This window comes from Rhinolophus hipposideros (genome assembly GCF_964194185.1).
Source record: "Rhinolophus hipposideros genome assembly, chromosome: 1".
Classification (NCBI taxonomy): Eukaryota; Metazoa; Chordata; class Mammalia; order Chiroptera; family Rhinolophidae; genus Rhinolophus; species Rhinolophus hipposideros.
In genome coordinates, this window is record NC_138047.1 from 53,834,789 (window position 1) to 53,859,192 (window position 24,404).

Here is a 24,404-nt window from a genome sequence, read left to right on the forward strand (position 1 = left end):
CTGACCACGTCACTGTGCAGAATAAGGAAACGCTGTCACTTGACACCCCATTCTTAGTTTTTCAAAAACTTGAGCCATTTCTTTTCCAAATCCATTATGTAAAGCAAAAGCCATTACATAGCCAGAAGTCCCTTTACTGATTCTAACTTACCAAATTGCGATCACTGTGACCCATTCCCAGAATCATCTTTCTTGGTTTCTTTTTTCTTTTTTAAACAAAAGAGCAGTTCAGTGAGAATTCACTTTCTGCCTGATTTCTTCATAGATTCAGAGGCTAGATCTAGGAGCCCCACCTCCTTCCTGCTCTGCATCAATTCATTTAACTCGTGAATATTGACCACATACCACCGTCCTACGAGGTACCAGCATCTCAGTGTTTACATATAATAATAGGTATTTTTAATGAGCACTAACTCTGTGCTAGGCATTGTGGTAAGCATTTTCATTATCTTTCTATAAATTAGATATTATAGTATTATCATCCCTATTTTTCAAGTGAGGAAACTGAGAGAGATTAAATTCCTTGTCCAAGGTTTCACAAACAGACAATCTAAATCCAGAACCCATGATATCAACCACTGAGTAAAGAATGAAGTAAATATTTGTTTCCAACATCAGATTTCTGGACATTAAAGGGTACTATTTGGGTTGATGGAGAAAGGCAAAAAATAATAATAATAAATAATTAGGAATAATAATAAGAAAAAAAGTAGAAAGGTAGGAGTTATCAACATCCATCAGATTTCCTTTTCTATTCAAATATGTTTTCCATTCGAATATGCTAAATTTACTCATTGTTCTTAGGCCCTACAGGGAAACACAATAAAAAATAAGATAATATGTGTATTTGTACATATCTGAACATATGACTTCCATACAAGAAATGTTAAATAATGCAAAGCAGGAAAGAGGGACAAAGCAAAAGCATAGTGAGTTTTCCAGCCTGTGGGGTGAGACAATTTAGTGAACTAGTGAGAGCTGAGGTTGAAAAAACTGGGTTCACCTTTGTGGCAGACCTTGTCCAAAAGGCCATGAGAAGTTCCTGAAAGATTTTATAAAGAGAAGTGACAAGATTAAGGCAAAATTTGGGGAGGATAAGTCAAAAGCAGAAGGCTAATGGATAGAATATAGGACAGAAGAAAAATAATTTAGGACTTTTTTCATAATTACTGGATTTTGAAGCCATAAATGACTGTAGTACAGTGGAAACAGGCACTGAGGACGGTGGAGACATGAAAGGTACATCTGGGCAGTGGCAGCTATGAATGAGAGGACAGTGCTTGAACCACTGACAACCTTCAATAATGTCCCTAAGACACACACACACACACACACACACACACACACACACACACACACACACACACACTCACACCCCTCTCCAAAAGAACGTACTGGGAACACCAGCTCTGGCAGGAACACTGACTTTGATTCCAGTTATGCCTGTCACCCAGAGCAACTAAAACCACCCACTATTCTGGCAGGTGACCCCACAAAGCAAACCAATCCATCTGGTCCACGCTGCCCATCTCCACCCGCAGGAGTCAGAGAGGGAGATGGAAAAGTTTGGGGAGTAGTCCCTGGCTAACCAGAAGAGCATTTTTTTCATTCCTCAACCACTCTCAGGTGTTCAGAGGGAGGATGACATCCGGACAGTCCTCTGGCCACTCCTCCTCCGTGGCCGGTTATGAAACTCTGGACACTTTGTACCTCACCCCGTTAGTAAGTCCTCAGGCCCGAGGCTCCTCCCCAGGCTCATAAAGGTCGCATCGCGGCCAATTGAGCGCACTTGCCTGGCAGACCGAGTGTCACAGGGACCAGCAGGACTTGGGGCCCTCCAAGCTCTCCCCTGCACTCTAGCCGCAGCCCCGCCGCTTCGGCCCCGCAGGTGGCCGGTTCCCTGGAGCCCCCGCCCGCCGCCCGCCGCCCGCCGCCCGGCTGAGCCCCCGCAGGATCCGCTGAAGCTCAACGCCTGGAGGAGGATGGAGCCGCGCCGCGCCTGCTCGGTCCCCGCGCTGCTGCTCTGCCTGGGTAAGCCCCCGCCCGCCGCCGGAGAGGAGACTGTCGCGGCCCAAGTTTCATTTCTCGCTTGACAATGCGGAGTTTTCCACCCGGCCAAAGTGTACTCATTTAAAATAATGTCTCTTGTATGCGGCTCTGTCTTTCCCTCAAGCCGAGGGTGAATGGCCTGGGGTCCGGGAGGGGGTAATCTGTATTAAAAATGCTTTGCATTGATAAATTAACTATTGGTATATATGTTATGCATGAATTAATATAGCTCCGTATTAGGAAAAATAAAAAAGTGGAAAAGCATTTTTTTTTCTTCTTTTGTAAATTTGCCATTCTAGAAATCCAAAGCCAGGGATGCACTGTTCACCTCTCAAGTTGTGTTCTTTCTTGTTGGGGGAGGGGGTTGGGCAGGAGGCGGGAGACTAGAACCACGCAAGGAGAGCGTTTGGACAGAAATGCTTTCCGTTTTGTCTAGCCCTCAGTTTTCTATAAGTTTCTGGGGGCGCTGGCACGCGGGCCCTAAGTTCGCTGCAGGTCCAGACGCGTCAGAATGAAAATGCTGTCCCTGTGTACCTGGAGCAGGAGGGATGTGGCCAGGTCGTGGGGAGCCTCACTGCCCTTGGACCCTAACACCTGCCGCTTCCGGTTTCCCCGCAGCCGGCGCAGCCTGAGGCTGGCTGGTCAGGAGGTTTTCACTGGCTCCTCTGGCTGCTCACAGCACCCCACAGCCCGTTTATCCCTGAGTGTACTCTAATGCCCGTCTCCCTTTTGAGATGATTTAGTGCTTCTGGAAAGGAAAAAAAAGAAAAAGAAAATAAAAAGAAAATCCTTATGAAACCTTCCTAGTTTGAAAAAAAAATCGCTTCTCCCTAATTCCTTAGACTTCAAGAGGAATTGGAGCTGCTTATGAAGATTTAAATAAGGAAATAAAACTTGCCAGTCTCACGTTCGTTTTGGAGTTGCAATGAGGCGAATTCCCCTAATTACCTATCGATGCAGAATGTGACAGTTAAATTATTATTTCGACACTCCTTATCTCAGGTTTGTCGTAATGAAATGCATGCTGTGCATAGTGGAACTCTTGTCTAAATTCAGGAACATAAGTGTAAACTGAATCTGTGGTTTCTACCAAAACTGTGCTAATTTAGAATGACTTACTAGAAGATTCTCGGTAAATAACGTGGCTTTGCTATCTTTGTTTTGAAGCCTCTGTGAAAAGAATAAAATTAGAAAGGTGACAGTTTTCCTAGAGTTAGAAATTAACCTAGAGGTCGGATCTGGCTTAGCGCTTCCCCCACCCCCCACCCCCCACCTCTCCTGTAAGGTTGCACCTGAACAATGCAAGTGTCTGTTCTGAGACACTCATTGAATATTCTAATTTGAGACAGCAAGAGTCTATGAATAACCTTGTTACTACCTATCTAATATGTGCTGTGTGTGTTTTTGTTGTCATGAAAGTGCTTAACTCCTTTATTGCATTACTTAATTATAGTTCACCTATTTCATCAGCTGCCAAGCCCATTTCCAAATGAGCTAGGTCAGTTTCTGTTTTCCCAGTTTGTTTAGATTTGTCTCTGCCACTAGGAAAGTTCCTGTTTGAAGTTCTATATCACATCTTTCTACTCCATGCAGGTATGCAAGTCCAATAGTCTTATCTAAAGCACATGGAAAAAAGGCAAGGCCACCTGTTATTTCTGAAATTGCCTATGTTCCCCCAAATAAAAGATTACCTAGAAATGCTTTTCCCAAATGACTATCCTTCAAAAGAAGAAGTTTATTTTAGATTTCAGCAGACATTTTATCATTGCTTTTTTGGAATTTATATGTATTTATGACTGTGGAAAAATATAGACGACTTCAGTTCTATCCTCTGCCTCCAAAACATGCCGATTTAAAGTGCTACATACACACACAATTATTTGGTTACTTTTAAATTTCATAAATATTTGATATTTATGTTCTTTATATATTGGGAAACTATGACCGAAGGTCCCCTAGAAAAGCAGGCCTAAACAAAGAAAGTTCACACCTGAATGAATATACAGATACTAGCACTTTTAGCTTACTGGATATAAGTAAAAGGGTTGAGATACCCCAAACTAAATAACATATTTCTAAATAATCTACAATTTCAGAGCTGAATTATCTTTTCTAATTTTGCGATTGTTACAGAGTGAAGAGGAGACATTTTTAACATGAGTTCAGCAATTCATGTTTAGGGGCTCTTAACCTAAATATCAAACATTTTTATTGCTACCCAAATGGGTTTTTGAGCATGTTCCTGAATGACATCTCCAAGATAACTTGTCCTTACTTCCTTGCAAAATAACAGAGAATTAGGCAGAATAAACATTCTTTCTTGAAAATATGAGAAGCACGGATCTCAGTGAGACACTGGCTCGCCTCTGATCTTTTCTGTTGACTCTGAGAGTTTATGAGGTGCCTGAGTGTTACCTGAGATGACACCATATAGGCAGAAAACATGATGACAGGACTCTTCTGTCTCGATTTTGACCTAGGTACTCTAGTTGCCTTCCGCATCATCTTGTCATATGAGCAACTTGGGTAATTGGTTTGGCACTGGGGTCCAAATCCATCAGTTGGGAAAGGAAATGTGAATTACCAAATGCCTACTGTGAGCCAACCATGTTGTATGTTAGATGCTTTACACAAATCATCTCATATACTCTTTAAAATAAATGTATGAGATAGATATGATCAGCTCAGTTTGACAAATGAAACAAAGGCTCAGTGAAGTCAAATACCTTACAAGGACTTAGAGTAAATGGCAAGATCATTCTGGAGCGTTGTGTAAGGAGCCAGAGGAGGGTCTCAGGGTTATCTGGAGCTTACTGAAAACAAAGAAGAGTGGTCTAGGGTCTTCCCGTCTGCTTAGAATCTGTCATGGGAACAGACATATGTACAAAAATGGTACCTTTATGGTATCGCTCAAAATTAGGCACAGAAAAGATGTGACTGTTTTTTTAAGCTGTGTTAAAATATGTTAAATTTGTACTTAAACTATATTTACCATTTTAATCCACACAGTCCCCAGGAAATTACTTTTATTGTGAAGCAATCACTGATATCACTTGACTGAGCCTTTCTTTCTGTATTTGTCTAGATGAATATTAAGTAAAGCAATCAAGAAGGATACATATGCCCTTTTTATTTTTTGTATTCTTTTTATATTATTGTGAATTGAATATAGTATTGATAAGGGACTGAGTTGGAATCTACAGTATGTTTCTATTAACAGTGAGAAAATAAAAATATTACCTTGATTTTTAAAAAAATAGTCGTATGTAATACTCACATCATCACTTTGGAAAATGGAATTTGAATGTCTTCTTTCCGTTTTTGCCCAAGAATCTCTTATTTCCTGGTTGTCACCCCAAAGATGCAAATGCCATGTAAGAAACCCTCTTCAAAGAGACTATAAATGAAGGTGCGGTTTCCTCATCTGCAAGTCTTCACTCTACGCAATTTATCTAATTATCATGGCTGCAACTGCTGTAATATTCCTTCGGAAGACAATGGGAAGACTCCCCAAAGCTATAATAGGCAAGATCCTGGGGAGGAGCACCCTGACAGCCATCACCTTGGTATGGCAATCGTGGAAGCTTTGGAAAAATAAAGTAATGAAACAGATTCAATGTCCTCTGGGGATGCCATTTATATAAGACTGGATGTCTGGCTACAGGGCAAATAAAGGTTCAGTGAGATTTTAGGTTAAAGTAATGATTTACTTATCTAGGACACTACATATCTATAATACACAAGACAATTTGATAATTGTCCAGAAAAAAAATGTTAACCCTTAAGTTTTTAGGACAAAAATCCTGAATTTCAAATTTGAGGCATAAAAGTGGGTTAAATACAAATCCTCTTGAAAATCCTCAGGATGAGAGGAAAAGACTATATGTGATACTATATCACATACACATTTACATATGTGAATATGTAAATGTGTTATAGTTTTGAATCAAGAGACACATATAGTGCATAGAACAAGGTTTCACCCCCAGTTCTTTCATTTAATGCTTTCAGAAAGATTTATTCCTCTATGATCTCAGTTTTCTTATCTGTAAAATGGAAATCACAATAGCTATGCTATCAGGTTATTGTATATGGATTTAACAAATAGGATATTAGAAAATAGTAAACAGCATTTTAAAAATTAAGCTGTTATCATTATCATGTGCTTTCTTATAACATAACTTATTCAATTTTTATGATAATAAATAGTATCATTCCCATATTGTAAGTGAGGGAATAGACTTAAAAAGAAGTGAGTTACCCATCGTGTTTGAACTTCATACAGCCCCTGCTGTGGAAACCCCCGACTCACAATTCACTGTGTAGTAAAAGTTCTAGTCATCCTTTAAGATTGAAGAGAAGTGTGAAGCCTTCTCTAACTCCCTCTACCTTTCTCCCACCACTCAAAAAAAATGTGCAGCCTGCTCCCGCCTCCTTGTACCTCTCCCATTCCTCTGGGTCTGGCCTTTTCACGTCACCCTATAAGTGTGTATCTAGTTCTGTCTCTCTTTACTGGTGTTGTACCGATCTTTTATCATTCATGTTATGCTAGACTAATATTAGACACTCAATGTTTGTTGGATGGATGATTGGTTAATACTTTAGATTTCTCACCACTGTCTATTTACTCAACCAGCTGATTTTGAAAATGTGCTTGAGAAGCAAAATACTTGATAGGAAGAAATAATTTTTGAAAATTTAATTTTGTTGTTTCTGATAAAGTCTAATAATTGTTTTTCCCTCTTTTTTCCATGTCTCTTCATGTAGACTGTATTTACTGATGGTATGCCTAACAACATAGAAGCCTATTCTAAATTACACACGCTGTATGTGTGTGTGTGTGAGCACACGTGTGTGTGCATGCATGTCTGTGTGTGTGAGGAGAGAGGGGGATAGGGAGAAGGAGAGGGAGGGAGGGAGAGAGGGAGGGAGAGAAGGAGGGAGAGAGAGAGAGAGACAGAGAGAGAGAGAGAAAATGAGCAGTGATATGACTGAATGATAGTCAATAACAGAAAAAGAAGTATTGTTTTAGAAATGAAAGGAACCTTAGAGTAATCTAATCTAAATTCCATCTCCCTCTCCACCCCACCCCACTCCTAGGTCTCTGTTTTCAGAGATAAGAAAACTCCACAACTCCGCCGCTGGGAAATAAAATGAGTATCTGAGCTAGAACGAGGCTCCATAGCTCATGGGTCTAATGCAGGGTTTTTCAGACTTGGCTCTATTCACATTATGGTCTGGATAATTCTTGGTTGTGGGCTGTCCTACGTATTGCAGGGTATTTAGCACCAACCCCTGTTCTCTACTCACTAGATGTCAGTAGCACCCTGCCCCCTCCAGTTTTGACAACCAAAAATATTTCCAGATATTGCCAAATGTCCCTGGTTGACAAAATTAGTCAAGGTTGAGAGCCACGAGTGTAAGGTGTTTTCCATTGCTATAACACATTGCCACTCATAATTCACCAAGACAAAGAAAATTAATATTAATGGTAAGCCGGATGCAACTATAAAACCAATTCTAGTTGTTTAAAAAAATCAACTTAGCAATTTTTATTGCTTGTTTTAGCACCGTTTGTCCTGAATAATGATAAATCTCATTTATGATGGAGTCACTCATACTTTCTTCTATCATTGCCTTGCTGACCACCCCACCCCCCCGCCTCCTTTTATAGAAGTTCTGATCTCTTGGCTCTCACCACACTGGATTTCCTTTTTTCTCCAATTTCCTTGGCCATTTCTCTTCACTTCTTATCACCTGTTTCCAAAATTTTATTATTTTCCATTACTATTGCCCTTGAAATATTTGAGTGGCTCCTATGCCTTTAAAAGTCATAGTTCCTCATACGACTTTCAAATAGACTCCATCAACTCCGTTCTTATTCTATTACCTAAGATCTGTATTCCCAAGTGCCTCGTAAACATAAATAGATGATATATGAACTTCAAAACCAAATTCCTTTACTCATTACGTCGTCCTCCCTTCATGTCTACCAGCTCCAAGTGCCATCACAAACCTGCTGCTTTGCCTTCCTTGGTATTTTTTAGCCAAAAACTTGGCATCATCTATGAATTCTTTCCTTTCCTCTTCAGTCCCAAAAGTCTAGCCCCATTAGCTCCATATAGTACAGGGCTATATCTCTTGCATCAATTTTCTTTTCAGCATCTTGTTCAGTATCTTCCATATAGGAAAACCTCAATAGATATCTATTGGACAAATGTCATTTGAGACATGTAGTTACTAAAAGTAAGTATGGGCTCAGCTGCTCTCCTTCTTTTCTATGCATTGGTGTCACTAAGTCCTTCCCAACATAGCATCATCATACTACAGATGTGGTTTTCATTGAAGTTGAGGTCTCAAATATTAACCCAAAATATGCTTTTACAAGATAAAATTTCTCAGCAACTTCCAATGTGCTAGTTGCATGATACAGATTCTCTGAATGAAAAGTTATTAGCTTTGAGGCTTTTAAAATTACCTTTCATGTAATCATTTTCTCCTATTTTTTTTGTTTTTGATGCTCACTGATTCCAATTCTATCCTTTTGTAAACTCATTTTTGGCAATAGGCCTCTATAAAGAATGCATAAAATGATAGTCATTATGCTTCTAAAAATGCTATTAAATACTCAAAGCTTCAGGCCACAATATGACCATAATAAAAAGAAGGCAAATGGCAAACATTCATAATCCAAACTGTCGTCCCTTTAGGAGATTTTTCTTTTGAAACAATAATATAATAGTAATTTTAATTTCTGAATTGGATCTATAGGGATAGGTGTGAGAAGCAAGCTGGAAGGGAGTGAAGATAAAAAAAAGTTATAAAAAAAACCCCTCCTATATAACATCTAGAAGAAAAACATGTTTTTTCCTATAGAACATTCGAAATAGTACTCTAAAAATGAATCTCTGGCTTTTAGTGGACACAAGTCCCTTATTTAGAGCTCTTTATCCACAAAATTCTCAAAACTCAAATTAATATAAATTGTACCTTTTACATAAGAGTTCACATGCATTCTCCCTCATTATGAGAACGCTTCCATTTTGAACAAGACATACATCTTTAATTGCATTTTTAGGGTAAAATAAACCATACCCTTATATTTTGACTCATTGATTCTTGATTTGAATAGCTTTAAGTATAGTACTGTTTGATAACTGAAATATATGAGCACTTGGAAGTATGACAGAAATTACTATCAAATTTAAAGAGTATAATGCCTATGAATTGAAAAACATGACCTATTAAATTGTTTTGTTTTGTTTTTGCCATTTGACAAGTAATATCCTATGGCTATCTTTTTAAACTCAAAATTAAAAGGAATAACTTATTTGTTATTCCTTTAATAATGTTAACCTGTTATTATACTAACCTCTGGTTCCCTCCTATTTTATCTCCAATAGTTATAGTTGGTTTTTACATTTAGTTTTTAATGACGCTTAGTTGTGAGGCTAACATTGAAAAACTGTAGGAAGAGAACAATTGCTGGTAGAAGGCAAGATTTTATATATAAACGTATATTATTCTAGGAAAAGTAGGGTGTTATTAGAAAATACTGACAATGGTTCTTTTCAGCATCTGACGTGATAAAGCATTTACAGTTATTTTAATCAAGGGGAAGCAAGACCTTATCTAACAGTGGAATTTAATGTAAAACAAAAGGTACCTGGGAATGATAAAGGCATATTCACTCCTTGAAAGTATACAAGACCTAACAAGCCTACTATGCTACGGACAAATCCTACAATTACAGACTGTCATGGAAGAGGCAGAAAACTAACAGTCCATAAGTAGATTGGCATGTGACCTCAGCAAAAGTGTGAACAAAGCGGATTTTGCTACCTGTTTGGGCTGGGCAAATGCCGTGATTCATTATGAGTTTGCCGTTCTAGTCTAAATATTACAAAAGGTTAAATTAGGAAAATAATTTGCATTCCTTTCACTTTGTAACCTATTCATTTTATTTTGGGTCATTTTTATGAAGAGCCATTTAATCCTTGAGAATTGCAGTTGCTCTTGCTGGCTCAGCTTGGTCAGCCAGTCACCAAGTCCCTGCCTCCTTCTTGATGAGCACCTCAGTGTGGTCATAAAAAAGCCAAGTCAAAAGAAACCATGTGCAATAAGAAAGACATTTTGTACATTGGGCATGCCTCCTAACTATTGGGCAAGTACTTCTTAGTGCTCCAGGGCCCACAACATTTCGTGCTACCCCCATTCGGGTGATGGTATTCAACTTCTCCCACGCGTGCGGTCCCCACTATTGTATAAGGGTGTAGGCTCGGCCCTGACTCACAGGGTAGAGGTGATTTGTATCCTGTGAGTCACCAGCACCACTTCCTGTTGGCACATTTGAGATTTCACTGAAACACAGTCTCTGAAAGGTGAAGGGAGAGAGATGAATAGGTGAGCTCCAGATTCCTAAAACCCATTTGGAAATTTCACAGAAATAATGGCCTCTAAAGGGATTTTGATTAGCATAGTAGCAGTAATGAAACAGAAGTTCCAAGTGCCAATTTTAGAGATCATTTACCCCCATCACCTTGCACAGAGTTCCTTCTACCTTACTTACCAATGTAAAGCTTGCGACCAGATCTGTTTTCTGACATACTGACACTACTCAAAATCTTTATTTTGGTATCAGAGTAAGTTATTTTCTTAGCAGGGACCCATGGTCAAGGATCAAAAATTGAAATATAATATTTGCAGTTGAATCTTAGAGAGATGGTTATGTTCAAAAACATTATAAAGTCATGAAAAACTGAAAGAGTAAAGAAATATATGGATATAACTTTCGCATCGATTATTTCTCTGTATGACTTAAAAATAGTGAGTAGTGATTCTTAAAAGTGACGGTAGTAGATATCACAATCTTCCATGGTGGACTCTTTCAATCTTTTGATCACCTCCACTTATTGCTTTCTACCTCAGTTTGCAAGGTGCTGGGGAAGGGTGAGGTGAAAGGAAGCTTGAAAACCACTGTTTTAAAGCAATAGAGCTATGCAGATGAATACATGATTTAGAACCAATTTTGCTATCTTGGCTGCATACATCCATGATGGAACTGTAGTCTAAAGACGTTCATTTGAGAGATGCATTTAAAATTATTTACAGTTTCATCTGCAAAATATCCGGATGTTAGATTAATGTAGCAAGTCTCACAGAAACCATCCTGACTGATGGACTATGTCCAAGGGAGCGTCACAGGTAAGGAGAGCCCAGTTTTTGTGGAGGCACGCCCTGCACTGAACATTCTTTAATTCTCAAAGACAAATATTTCACCTCTGGCCTGACCAAATGGAATAGTTTCCAACAGTGGAGAAACTAACAACTACTAAACACCTCAAAAAATTAAAACAAAACAAAAAAACAACAACTTAGAAGCAAAATAACCCAGTCAATTAGCTGGATTCTAAAATAGTCATCAGTTGCAGTTATAAACAATTCCAAACAGGAAACGCTGCTTTCCGATTTCTGCAAAAGACAAAGAAATGAGCTTCAACTGTGCATTTGTACAATGGACCTGACTGACCCTTTCATGGTGGGAGAATTGGTAGTGTCTCCTCCAAAGCGCTCCTCAGTTGAAGCAGGGAGGAATAGGAATATCTAGGATGTGAAAACACACATCTAGAGCTCCAATTTGTGTTAAGCAGACTGTATACATTAAAAGGTTGAGAATCTAGCTCATTCTCCATGAAAAGCTATGTAGACAAAATCATCTTTTTCCATCTTTGTTCAACTGGTAATGAAATCTAAACTTTAGCCATTCTTTGCCATTTAAGAAAGATTTTCCTATGAGTAATTGAAGCACATTTATATTGTAGGAGAAGTATGGAGTGGGGAGAAGATAGTTCTAAACTTTTCAAAAAGTATTTTCAAATCCTTAAAAGATGCTATTGATGTTAAGACACATTTCCAACTCTTTTATGGTCATTAGATAATTGGTCTTCGACAAATCATTTAATGTAACCACACTGAGGTTGTTTGGGGTTAATAACTACTTCACGAGATTGTTTTAACTGTCGAGTTTGAAACTATGAAATTACATACGGTTATGCTGATGCATAGTTTTTAGTGCCCAAAGAGTATGCAATTTGCTTAACAGATACATGCCTTCTCTCATTGAGAAAATATATGCTAAAGTCCTTTATTACATGGATAAATCATCCTTGGAAGTACCAAATTACAGAGATGTACAATCTTGTTACAGACCAGTAGAGGGCACTACCCACATGCGAGTATACTGCTAACACTAGAGGCTAGATATTGCGTATCAAGGAACATTTATGGGAGTTTCTGGTATGTTAGACATTTCAGAAAATATCATTTCATTTACTTATCCCCAAAACTCTGTAAGGGAGGGAAAATAAATCACACAGCTCAAGTTTTCTCCCAGGATTCCCTTTCCACCATACTTTGTTGTCTCCCTTTGAGGTTAAACAATCTGCTTCCATTATACTTACCCTCTTTTGTTCCCTGTGATGTCCACTATACTCTAGTATTTCTTATTGTCTGTTTCCAAATTCCTTAATGTGGCCCATTAACAACAATGCTATGTACCCTTAGGAAAGTTACTTAAACTCTTTATGTCTGTGTTTTTGCATATGTCTAATGGCAACAATAATACCTTCCTCAAGAGTGATGGAGAAGATTAAATGAGATAATATAAATAAGGAGAATAGAACTATGCCTGCATATAGTATGCATTCAAGAAATGGTAACTGCTGCCAATATTACTACTACCATTTGTATTTATATAACAATTACTCATGTGTACTGGAAAGAGTGGTTGAAGAACAAATACCTGACTCTTAAACAGAAGAGGCTAAACTCTCCTTAGTAAACATCCGTGCAATTAAAAGCATTCTTCTTATGCTTTCTATGCAATTCAGAGACTACTTGAGTCATTCCGGTGCCTGTTTTCCAACATTTATCTTTTCAGGGGAGACACATGATGAAACACCTTGTTCAAACTCTTTCTGGGCCGACAGAAACTGCATTCTAGAGCTCAGTGTGGTTCATCTCGCACGTGTGTTCTTTCCTGTATTAGATAAGATATACGAGTATTCTGACTTGGCTTAGATTACATTTTACAATGCAAAGAGTAACTAAATCAACAACAAATGGATCTTAGGTTGAGAGTCCTGTTTAATTGTTACCATAAATAGAACTTAATTCTTATTGAAGCCTTCTTTTATGACAGAGCTTCACTGTGGAGCGTTGCTCTGAACGTCTTGGAGTGAAACAGTGCAAACCATACGATTTTCCCATTGCTAAGCTTAGAAATCAGACTTCAAAATCAGGTGTTTGAAAAGGTTCCTGTGAAATGTTTAAAGCAGGTTAAGTCTGTAACTAACTATGAATGTAATGCCAAGGCTTTTTTTTTTTTTTTTCACCCTCGGAGAGAAGAGCTGGGGGTTCATTTATTTTTCAGTTATATGCCTGTTTCCATGAATTATTTTTTTTATGGTTTTGATGGGTCAGATTCTTGAAGTAATTAAAACAACTCTATAAATACTGCAGTTATGTGGAAATTTGATTAAGGTTTCTTTCTTTGAAGCATTAATTACATACTTAATTTTCTCCATAAATAGGTTTTCATCTTCTCCAAGCAGTTCTCAGTACAACTGTGATTCCTTCCTGCATTCCAGGAGAATCCGAAGATAACTGCACAGCTTTAGGTAAGTCCAACTTTGTCAACGTTGCATCAAAGGATTACACATTTTTAACAGAAATATGAACTTAAAGACTGTAAATATGTGATGGGATAAAAAGGGGGGATAGCCCCTTTGTTAATAAAAGAAATTTTAAACTCCCTTATGAACTAGTGATTTAGAAAATTTACATAAAGAAATAATTGGGGGGAGAGGGACTGAGCATCCAGTTATATGGAGATATTTGATTTTAAAGAGATAGGGAAAAATCAGATTCCCTATGGCCATTACGCAGCGCTTGCTGTGAAACCATTGTTAGAGGTTGGATTCCAGGCAAAACAGGAAAACTTGTACTGAATAGATAATCAATGTATTTTTGTTGTTATTTTTCATAAGAGGAACAAATTTTATCTTTTTTTTTAAGTCATTTTTTAGCATTCATTCAGAAATATTTATGGAGTATGCAGTACGTGCAAACATGGTGCTTAGGTATAGGGATAGAAAGATAAATGATGCACAGTCTCTTTCCCTCAAGGAACTCAGGGGACTTTGGATATCATTCAAGAGAGATCTGCTTTGTATTTCATCAAGGGTTGTTGAATCATTGAGCCAAGGGCTATCCTGAGCTATCGAGTCAAGTTTTATGTTAAGGAATCAGGACATTTTCCATAACTTCACTTTCTCTCTTATTATCCTTCATCATTGGACTCTGGAGGTTTGGTCTGCTTCCCTCCCTCTTTTCGTCTTTTTGTTTGTTTGTTATTTGAACAAGAGTATTGCAATCAAGATGCTATTTTTCTATTATTTCATAAGCATTCTTCACATTTTAGTATATAGATTGCAACACAATTTCTAACTAAGTTCCGATTTTCATTGTTGTTATTGCCTAACTGAGGTATACCTGAGGTATAACCTGAGGTGTACCTCAGGGTTTGTCTAGCTCATGTTCAGGTCGCATTGTTAGTGATGGTGGGAGGCTTTGACGGATTTCTTTGATGATAACATCAAAATTTTGGGAATGCACACCAAAACAAGGCTTACATGCTTAAAAGCCACTGTAGAAGTAAGCTGTCTTTAATGAATTAATAGAATACAATTGCTTTTGGGATAATGAATTTCAGAATATTTTGAGATTTGAAAAAAATTGGACAACTGGATAACTGAATAACTGTGGCGGGTAATGATGTTTGTGTGTGTCTAAAACTTAAACGTTGTCTTTTGAGAATGAAATCCCTGGTTTGTCTAATTTAGTCTGTTCAACATTTTTCCTTGGGGGTCAGGTGTTTGTTTATGGTCTAGGGACTGTGATAACTAGAGTGACTTCCTACTCCTGAAAATGCTCCTTGAGTGATTGGTGCCTGACCTGCTTTGTTACAGTAGATCAGTGGTTACTATTAGAAAGGATGAGTAAGGCTTCACAGAAGGCAACAGAATATATTCAACTTTCCATTTCCTTCACAGTTCGGACAGACAGCAGTCCACGTGTGGCTCAAATGTCAATAACAAAGTGTAGCTCTGACATGAATGGCTACTGTTTGCATGGACAGTGCATTTACCTGGTGGACATGGATAAAAATTACTGCAGGTACTATCCCCTGAACAAACAAGCAAGCAAAACACAGGTTGTTTCAAATCTATATTTCTTTTTCTATTTTTCATTTTTAAAGTTATTCCGTATTTCCATGGGCAGTTTATATGGACTATTAAAAACTTTAATAAGTGGGTTTTTTAAATTAGAGAACAAACAGTAGTTATCAAACTATAAAGATACTTCAGAGTTACAGACTGACGAGGGCTTCGGATGCCTCTCTCTCACACTTGCCACATTTGCAGCTCAACTTTTAATCTTTTCACTGGACTTAATGTATCAGCCATTATTTTGGGAATTGATTCCACTGTTACAGACAAAAAGGACCTCCAACCTACAAAACTTACGAAACACTCTTCTAGATTGGCAGTCACTCTGGTAGCTGAACCAGACTGTCACTGCCATACCACACTTCAGCTTAGGAGCTATGTGGAGCTCTTTTTATTGATGTTGGCCCAGTTCTAGGTCAGAAATTTATAAACTTTGGTAAACCATGTAGATTTCTTACATTATATGTGAGATTAGTTCTTACAGAACTAATTCGTAACCATAATTTCTTCTTAAGATAATTAATCTTTCTCTTGCATTTTCCTTTAGGTGTGAAGTGGGTTACGCTGGTGTCCGATGTGAGCATTTCTTTTTATCCGTCCAGCAACCCTTGAGCAAAGAATATGTGGCTTTGACTGTGATTCTTATTATGTTGTTTCTTCTCATGGTTGCTAGTTCCATATACTACTTCTGCAGATGGTAAGCCAGGTTTTCTTCTTTTTTATACTCTGCTAGTATAAATTACTTTTATACAATACAGATTTACAAACTTGGCAAAAATATGGACAACGCAATATTTAAAGGGATAAGATAGAATCTGCATTAATGATATTCATAAAGAAGTTTTATTGGTAGAACATCTGGATTTAATTTTATTATTAGCTGTTACTTATTACCTATGTGACCTTATGCAAGTCAAACTTGGAGTATCAGTTCTTTCCTCTATAAAATACAAATAGAAATCCTTATCCTACATTAATTGCAGAACTGTTTTCAGTGTTGAATATGACAATTCATGAGAAAGTAAACCATAAACCATGAAGCCAATGATATACTTAGGCACTTGTATTTAATTTATTAGGTATTTCATAAAACGCAGCCTAGTAAATTGATAACCCCAGAGATTAGGATCTTAAAATTTAAGGCAGACTAGCAGAAATGAGTTTCCAAACAATTATAAAAGCTTACTTTTAAAAAATGCTTCATGTCAGTTCCCTAAAACAGTCATACTCCCTCCTCATGTACAATACAATACTGTTAGGGTTAGGGCTAGGCTTTGGGAACCGTGTGAATTACTTAACAACAGCTGCCTTTGAAATGTCTCCATGAACCTTTCTTATTTTGGAACTGGTACAAATTGTTCAATGTAGATCTGAATGAATTTCATTTTATTTTACTTTTGCTGAAAGTAACGCACTTCTACTTTTGAAAGTCTAAAAGTGTGCTACTTTTATAAGATTAAATTTATTTTGTCCAGGTTTGATTCTAAGTTTTCGTCAAATAATCATGCCTTCCTTGTGAGTTATGATCACAGCTGAATCTGATTTTATTTGAAATACACCAGAAGGTCTTTGACTGCAATCTTTCCCTTTGTCAAGATAGGGAAAATGAGACCTAGAGAAGGAAATGGACATGCTCCAGCTCATTTGGTTGACAAGTGGCAGATTGAGGGCTAAACAAAGGCTTTTTGATTGTTTTCTTCCACTGCATAAACATGATGCAGTTTCCTTAAGACTACATGCTTCATTACAAAACGGGTAAAAATGAACTCAAAATATTAGGAAGATAGCTTGAATTAATGAGTAAATGCATGGTAGATTTATGAATCCTAGCTGGGAGAACTCGGCCAGGTTATGTAACCTACTTGTACTTCACTTTCTTCATCTGTGAAATAAAGATGATAATTGTAAATATAAGGATAAGATAAATAATGAGTTACAGCACTGAGAATATTGTCAGTCATTTAGTTAGTGCCTGATAAATACTAATTATTTTAATTTTTATTGGTGATAGCATTATATCAGTATGATGGGTGGAAGGTAATAATATGTGATAATCAAGATACTAGTTGCTTAGTAGGTATGTAGGTAGGAAGTAAAGAAAGGAAGGGATGGAGTAAGGGAAAGAGGATAGAGATAGAGATAGAGATGACAGATAGAGATAAGAGAGAGGGAGTGAGTGAGGGAGACAGAGAAAAAGAGAGAGAAAAGGAAGGGAAGGGAAGAAAGAAAGAAAGAAAGGAAAAAATAACAAAGAAGCCAGGCTTAAATGTGGTCACATGCTCTCCTGGAATTTTACAATTTACACGATCACGTTAAAGCCTCTGAGAAGTCCTTTAACTGTGTTTCACCATTTCCTCCCCAAATTGACCACAGAACACTACCCTTTCTTCTCCTTTTCCCCTATTGTCCTACCTAAACCTATTCACCTTTGTCATTTTGGAAAAACTATACTGATGCACCTTGTGAATCCATATATTTGTTCCTTTTGTTAACATACTTTGTTCTTATTACTGTTAACTACAAGACTAACAGTTTCGTTTCTGAATATTTCTAGGTACAGAAATCGAAGAAGTAAAGCATCAAAGAAGGAATATGAAAGGGTGACCTCAGGGGATCTGGCATTGCCACGGGTCTGAATGGTGCCATCAAGCATACGGGCGGGATGCACTGCGCGCTTGTTTATGTTAATATTCCTATTTTATTAATAATATTTATGTTGGGTCATGTGTTAAGACAACAATGGTATGTTTTTAATATACTGGGAAAAGTGTTTATTTTTGTTTTATTTTTAACTATTTGTATAATGTACCCAAACTATTTAATATAGAAAGAAAATCGATATTTTTGTAAGAAATCACTTCCTGGGCTAAATGCTTTATTGAAAGCTTCAAAGCTTATTTGCCTGCTGCACAATGCTTACGAGCAAATAATCCCCAGTTCATTGCTCAGGAAGTATCCACAAATGACAGATTTCTGTAAGCCTAAATATATGGTCAAATCAATTTAATATTTTTCTATTCCTCAAATCAATGATAACTGGTTTGACTATATCATAGTTTGAAGTATGAGTTGACAACACTGTGTCATGTATTAAAACAGTGGTACAATGGGAACTGAGAGATGCAAATATGAATCATGCACTAAATATCACATATTTGAAACAAACTAAACTGAGAGAGCTATGTTCCCTCCAGGCCCATCCTCAGCGATAACACTATGTTTCTCTGCCTGGAGGGACAATTTCCTATTCCAGCCCACAAATCCTGTGGATGCTAGTGACTAGTCTAACAGATTCTCCTGAAGTAGAATGAATTGAGAACTTAATTTTATACCATCTTTTATGCAAATGGTAGATATTTTATAGTGTCACAATGTGTTGTGTTGTTTTGGTACAACATCTATGTGGCATAACTTGCTCACGAGACAATTAAAAAAAAATCCACACTTAAAGCCAAAATTTGTGCTTCTTTTTCAAAGTATTTATTTGCATATGGACTTTGCTGAAGAAATTTTAAGATTAAATCATAGTCCAAAATTTGATGGACTAAACATTAAAGACAATAGTTCTCTGCACTGTCTAAAGACAGAAATATAGTTCTATACAACAGAGTTTTAACTTGAAATAATGCAGTAAGTAGCTTCTTCTAGAATATACAACTGTGTATGTAAAATTATATCCTGCTTCAGTAAGTGGGGAAAATAAGAAATACAAGTCATAATATATTTTCCAAATTCATTTGAAAGATTTTAAAGTCTAGAAATTTAACCACGCCTTCCTGTGAAGACTTAGATGAAACCAGGGCCCTGACTTGTGTCTTTTGTTTATTTTTTTGAGAGAAACTAAGGTTTCTCCTCTGCTCAGAGCCTATGGTCTCAGTGAGTTAATAAGGGCACTTGCCAACTGCATTAGGAGCCACAGCTGTCACCACCTTGAGATCTCAGGGGAGACTGCCTCATTGAATGCTAGACCTTTGGATGGAGTCGCTCAGGATGACAAGCCTGGTCAGGAAGGGTCTATTCTTTTTCCACCTTTCTTCCTGGCACGTGCTAGGGCAACAAAGAGAAAATAAGCAATGGTTGACCTCCGAAGTGCCAGGTGCTAGGACTTGTCTTCATATACCTCTCCAAATTGTGTTATATACCCTGGTGCAGTCACATGTCTTATCCAAAGTCCTGTGTGTGTGTGTGTGTGTGTGTGTGTGTGTGTGTGTGTGTGTGTATAATGTATATTCTTGTACAAATACATGTACACATGAGCTCAATCAATCATAGAATTATAGTCATTTGGTGCTCTATCAACAATATATAAAACTTAAAAACAAGATAAAGAAAATACAATCAAATTCAGTGAGATCTAAAAGGATAGTTCTGTTTTCCATTTAATAGAGTTGAAGTCAAATGTGCTGTGTAAGAACACATTTTAAATCCTATAAATATTGACATCTACTGTATATAAACAAAGTCTGCCTATTTTAAGTGATCTTGATTGTTTCAAAGAAAATGTATTGACTAACCAAGAAATCAGCTTCAATTCATTTATTTTATTTATAAAAGGGAGTCATATTGGTTTACTTCAAGCATCTCAATTCGTATTACAAAGCTAATTGTATGTAGGTTGGGGTGGTTTTAATCTGTACTTAAGAATGTTTAAAAAACTAACCCCTGTAAAAGTTAAATATTTACAAATGCATATTAAATAATAAAAAGGTATTACCAGGTTGCTTTTTATAATGAAAGTAAGTCAAATGAGGACAATGCTAAGCAAACATAAAAAAAAAAACAAAAACGATTGCAATCAGTTCATGTTTCCTACAAACAATGGAAAGATTTGGTCTCAGTCTATCTTCTTCATTTTACAGATTTCTCACTATATTTCTAGAAGGGTCTATTCATAGTTAACATGCTGAGAACAAACGCAAATCCAATGCATGAATCATAATTTATGGCTTCCCATCAAGGCCACACAATAACTTACTTGACAGACTCCATAACCAAGGATGTAAAATTCTATGACTGATACTTTATGTAATTAATAATATTTATATAATTAATATGGTGAATGTTACAATATAGTAGAGCACTACTGTTCTTCTAGCCATCTTTTTGCTCTCATCCCTCTGCTTTTAAAAGTCAAAGCAATGGGAGAAATGGTACTCTGGTATGATTATATCTAACTCAAACTTTTATTTTTGTGTCCTTAAGAGTTAGCTAAAATCAATTGTTGTCAGGTAAATACATTTTCATGGAACGAATGAGTGATATTAACTTCTAATTTCTATTGATTTCAATAATACAGTTTTAAAAACTTATGTCTAATCCATTTTGTCATTTTTTGTTGCAATATCTGTTCTGTACACTTTTGGAAAAATGTGTTTCATTTACTGCCCAATATTTTCTGTTTTTTATCCTACTTTTATTCATATGGGAAAAGGGGGAGTAACAATTTGTATAAACAGTGTACTGGAGTACATTTTAATATTTTAATTTAAGAGCAATTTTATGTAAAACATCTCTTATTCAAATTGGATCATGTTAAATATGAGATCATGTATTTTTCTCTTTGCTTTTTTTGCACTCTGTAATTGCACTTTTTAAGTTTAAAGAGCCATTTTGGTATACAGTTTATATTACATATTAAAGATGTTATGGGACATAAAATTGTATTGCATTCAGTTTAAAGTAACTTATTTGATAATGAAATTTATTAGAGTACTGAATTGTATCAATTTGTTTGTGTTCAATATCAGCTTTGATAATTGTGTACCTTAAGATATTGAAGGAGAATATACTTTACAAGATACTATTAATGTTTATTTATTTTTGTTGGTAACTGGGGGAAAGAAGCACAATTGAAAAATAAAAATGTATTAAAGCCATGCATAAAAAAACTTCACTGATAGAGTCTCTTTTTCTTTTTTTCCATAATTCACTAAAGAGTTTAAAAGCAGTGACAGGACTACAATGTGTTTAAAAACATATAGCCTCAGTTTGGGAAAGTATTATATAACTTTATCACATTTTATGGCCTGCCATAGTAAAGAATTTCTTTGAAATTGATTACAAAATTCTAGGTGTTAGTATTTTTTTAAATAATATATTAAAAGAGTATTTAGAAAGTATTTCTAAAAGGAATAGATATTCTACCAACATATGGTGCCAAAAAAATGTATACACGTCTTAAGAAAGGAAAACTGTATTAAAATTGTAATATTCAATATATACCGATAACAAAAGATGAGTACAAGTCCCATTTGACTTCCGCAATTACAAGCGGTGCTCAAAGCGTTTCCCATCAGTGTCCAGACTCTTCTGATTACCACAAACTACTACTTGAGCAATGTTGACCAAAGTGTGCACTTGTATACAATTTTTTGGCACACTCTGTTTATATATGTGTGTGTGTGTGTGTGTATACATATATATATATACATATGTATGTGTATATATATATGATTTTGTCATGATTTTGTCAGCTTCTCCCAACCAAGTGGCTTGGCTTCCCCAGGCTTTCAGAGACAGAAACCACTGGTCCCTCAGAAAGCACTGGTCCCTCTGAACCACTGGCTTCCTTGGTGCATGCATCGACAACATATAGAGTGCTTTATGTATTCATCATCTCCTTGGCCCTTTCATTAGCCTGAGGATAGGACAGGGAGGCAGAGCTATGAGCATTTTACAGGGAGGTAAAGTAATTTGTCTAGAGTCACAGTGATAGTAAAAGATGGACCTGGCATGAGAAATAAGGTCTTCTGATCCCCAGTTCCATCGTCATTCTGGCCATGTCAGAGGCAGAATAACCATCATATGGAGTTAATCTGAAATCTAGGTTAGAGTTCTCTTGGGTTAAACAAAAATTTTTGTAAAATGAAATTCTTGGGATCTCAGAGAATCATTAGATTACCCTGTTCAAAGTCTGAGAACCCATAGGGTAAGAAAAGAACTCTCTGAAAGACATTTTCCATTTGGCTTCCAGAATATCACACTCACCTGATTTTCCAACTGCTTCTCAGTCTCATGCTGGATCTTTCTTAATATCTCCCATCCTACACCACTGATTTGTAAATGCTAGACAGCCTCCAGATCTCAATTTTGGAATGTTTTTCTCTATATACCCACTCCCCACTTTATCTCATAGAGTCTTATACCTTTAGTTGCCGTATATATACTGGTTACTGCCAGCTTAGATACTTCTGCTGAGTTTAAGCCTTCATTACTCAACTACTTATCTAATATCACTGGGATATCTAAAAGAGATTCATAGGTAACATGTTCAATAACTGATATCCCCCTGAAAAGTTGTTCCTTCTACAATGTTCCCACCTCAATTAAATTCAATTTCATCCTTTTTATAACTCAGGCCAAAAACCTGGTATCATCCTCTGGGAGGTGCTAAATGATTCATTTTAAGTGATTTCAGAGAGAATTACCCTAATTTTTTTTTTAATAACAATGACAGAATTGGCTATTTTCGAAGAGATTATGCAGGAAAAAAAAATTCCAGGAAACCAGTTAGAATATCACAATTTTCAAAAGGGGGAAATTACAGGCACTGAAGTTGACTTTAATCAACTCTAGGTCACATTTTACCCCAAATGGTCACAAAGTATTATAAAACATAAGTGCTATTCATTAAGTTCCAACATGACTTCATTAAGAAGGAGACATAAAACGTGGTTGCCTTAAATATCCTGTATGATCACCAGCTAATGGTAGATACCCATCATATGAAACCAAGCACAGATGCTCCCTTCAGTTTATCTGATTATGAGAAATATTTGGGAAAAGTCTTACAAAAATTTCATGTGCACCTTAAGTACAAAGTACCTATCAAGAAAATAAGCACAGCTTAGGCTCATTTAATGCAGATATTTTGAATGGATCCATTACATGCTAAATAGATGGCGGCCAAGTGACAGGATGATAGAAAACTTTGGATAAGGGCTTGATTTCACTCACTGGTTATACAGGAAATATACATAATAAGTACAACCAGTGGGATGATGACTTTTCCAATCAAACTGTCAGAAGGGAGCAATGAATATCTATTTCCAACTCTTCAGGGGATGGCGGGATCAATACCAAGGAAATATATGTCAAGTTCCTGGCCCTCGACTTGCTATTTAGAACAATTCACATTCTGAAAAAAATAATGATAAAAATCAATACTTTATGAATTAGTCTACCAATATTTATCGAACACCTTTATTAAAAAATCTATTAATATACAAGGGGCTGTAAAGTATTCAAAAAAAGTATAAAATATACTGTAGATTTCAAGAAATTTAGAAGAGGAATTTGAAGTTCTGGGGACATTTAAAGAACAATACAAGACCTAAGTAGTTAGGATTTTTTGATCTTTATGGAACAGAAACAATTCTGGCTTAAGAAGAAATTTGTAGGAAGAAAGGGGTAGGGGGTTAAATAGAATTAATGGAAAAGCCAAAGAACCAGGGAAGTTCTAGTGATTTAGTTAGCAGTGTGCTGCTTCCAGAAGGTGAACTCCCACCGTTTTTAGCTCTTGGGTGCCTGTGGTCTAGGGACACAGCATCTGATTGCCTAGCTAGGATCCTGAGCTAGCCTCTTGGCTAGGACGGTAGTACATTATGGTTGAGAAGCCACTAAATTTGTACTTAATGGGAGAAAGTTGTCCCCCAAGGGAAAACCAGAGTGCTAATACCAGAGGAAGAATAGATGAATTCTGAACAGACATAGAGAAGTTCACCATATATACCAAATAGTATCAGATCAAACAATTTAGAGAAAGGTGCCATCAAAGCAGAAGCTTTTATTAAAGGGGTGGGAGTTTAACTGGACCTTGGAAAAGTGACAGGACTTTGAGAAGCAAAGGAAGGACTGTAAGACCTTTCAAATGAAAGAAGAATCAACAAAAACACTAGAAAATCATGGCATGTTTAAAGTGCGTCATCAAGACCATCCTGACAGTAGCACAGGACCTCTATTTGGGAATAGTTAAGACTTTAATTTGAAGGATCTTCAAAGCCACACTGGGAAGATAAACTTTACATTAGGAGGTTATAGGGAATCATTTGAAGCTTTTGATCAGGG

The 24,404-nt window shown here is 36.7% G+C and overlaps 1 protein-coding gene across 1 annotated transcript; it reads left to right on the top strand.

Annotated features, from left to right (window-relative positions):
* The first annotated feature begins 1,615 nt into the window (after positions 1–1,615).
* Positions 1,616–21,224, top strand: EREG (epiregulin). The gene is made up of 5 exons (XM_081044837.1): positions 1,616–2,031; positions 13,641–13,727; positions 15,162–15,285; positions 15,886–16,035; positions 17,893–21,224. The coding sequence occupies exons 1-5, from the start codon at positions 1,983–1,985 to the stop codon at positions 17,972–17,974; spliced, it is 492 nt and encodes a 163-aa protein (XP_080900963.1). The 5' UTR covers positions 1,616–1,982; the 3' UTR covers positions 17,975–21,224.
* Positions 21,225–24,404: the final 3,180 nt, after the last annotated feature.

Bases quoted from the DNA above. Each gene is read 5' to 3' on its own strand.
- EREG (XM_081044837.1), top strand. From the start codon at position 1,983: ATGGAGCCGCGCCGCGCCTGCTCGGTCCCCGCGCTGCTGCTCTGCCTG. The intron at 13,728-15,161 runs GTAAGTCCAACT...TTTCCTTCACAG, and splicing joins AGATAACTGCACAGCTTTAG to TTCGGACAGACAGCAGTCCA. The intron at 16,036-17,892 runs GTAAGCCAGGTT...GAATATTTCTAG, and splicing joins ATATACTACTTCTGCAGATG to GTACAGAAATCGAAGAAGTA.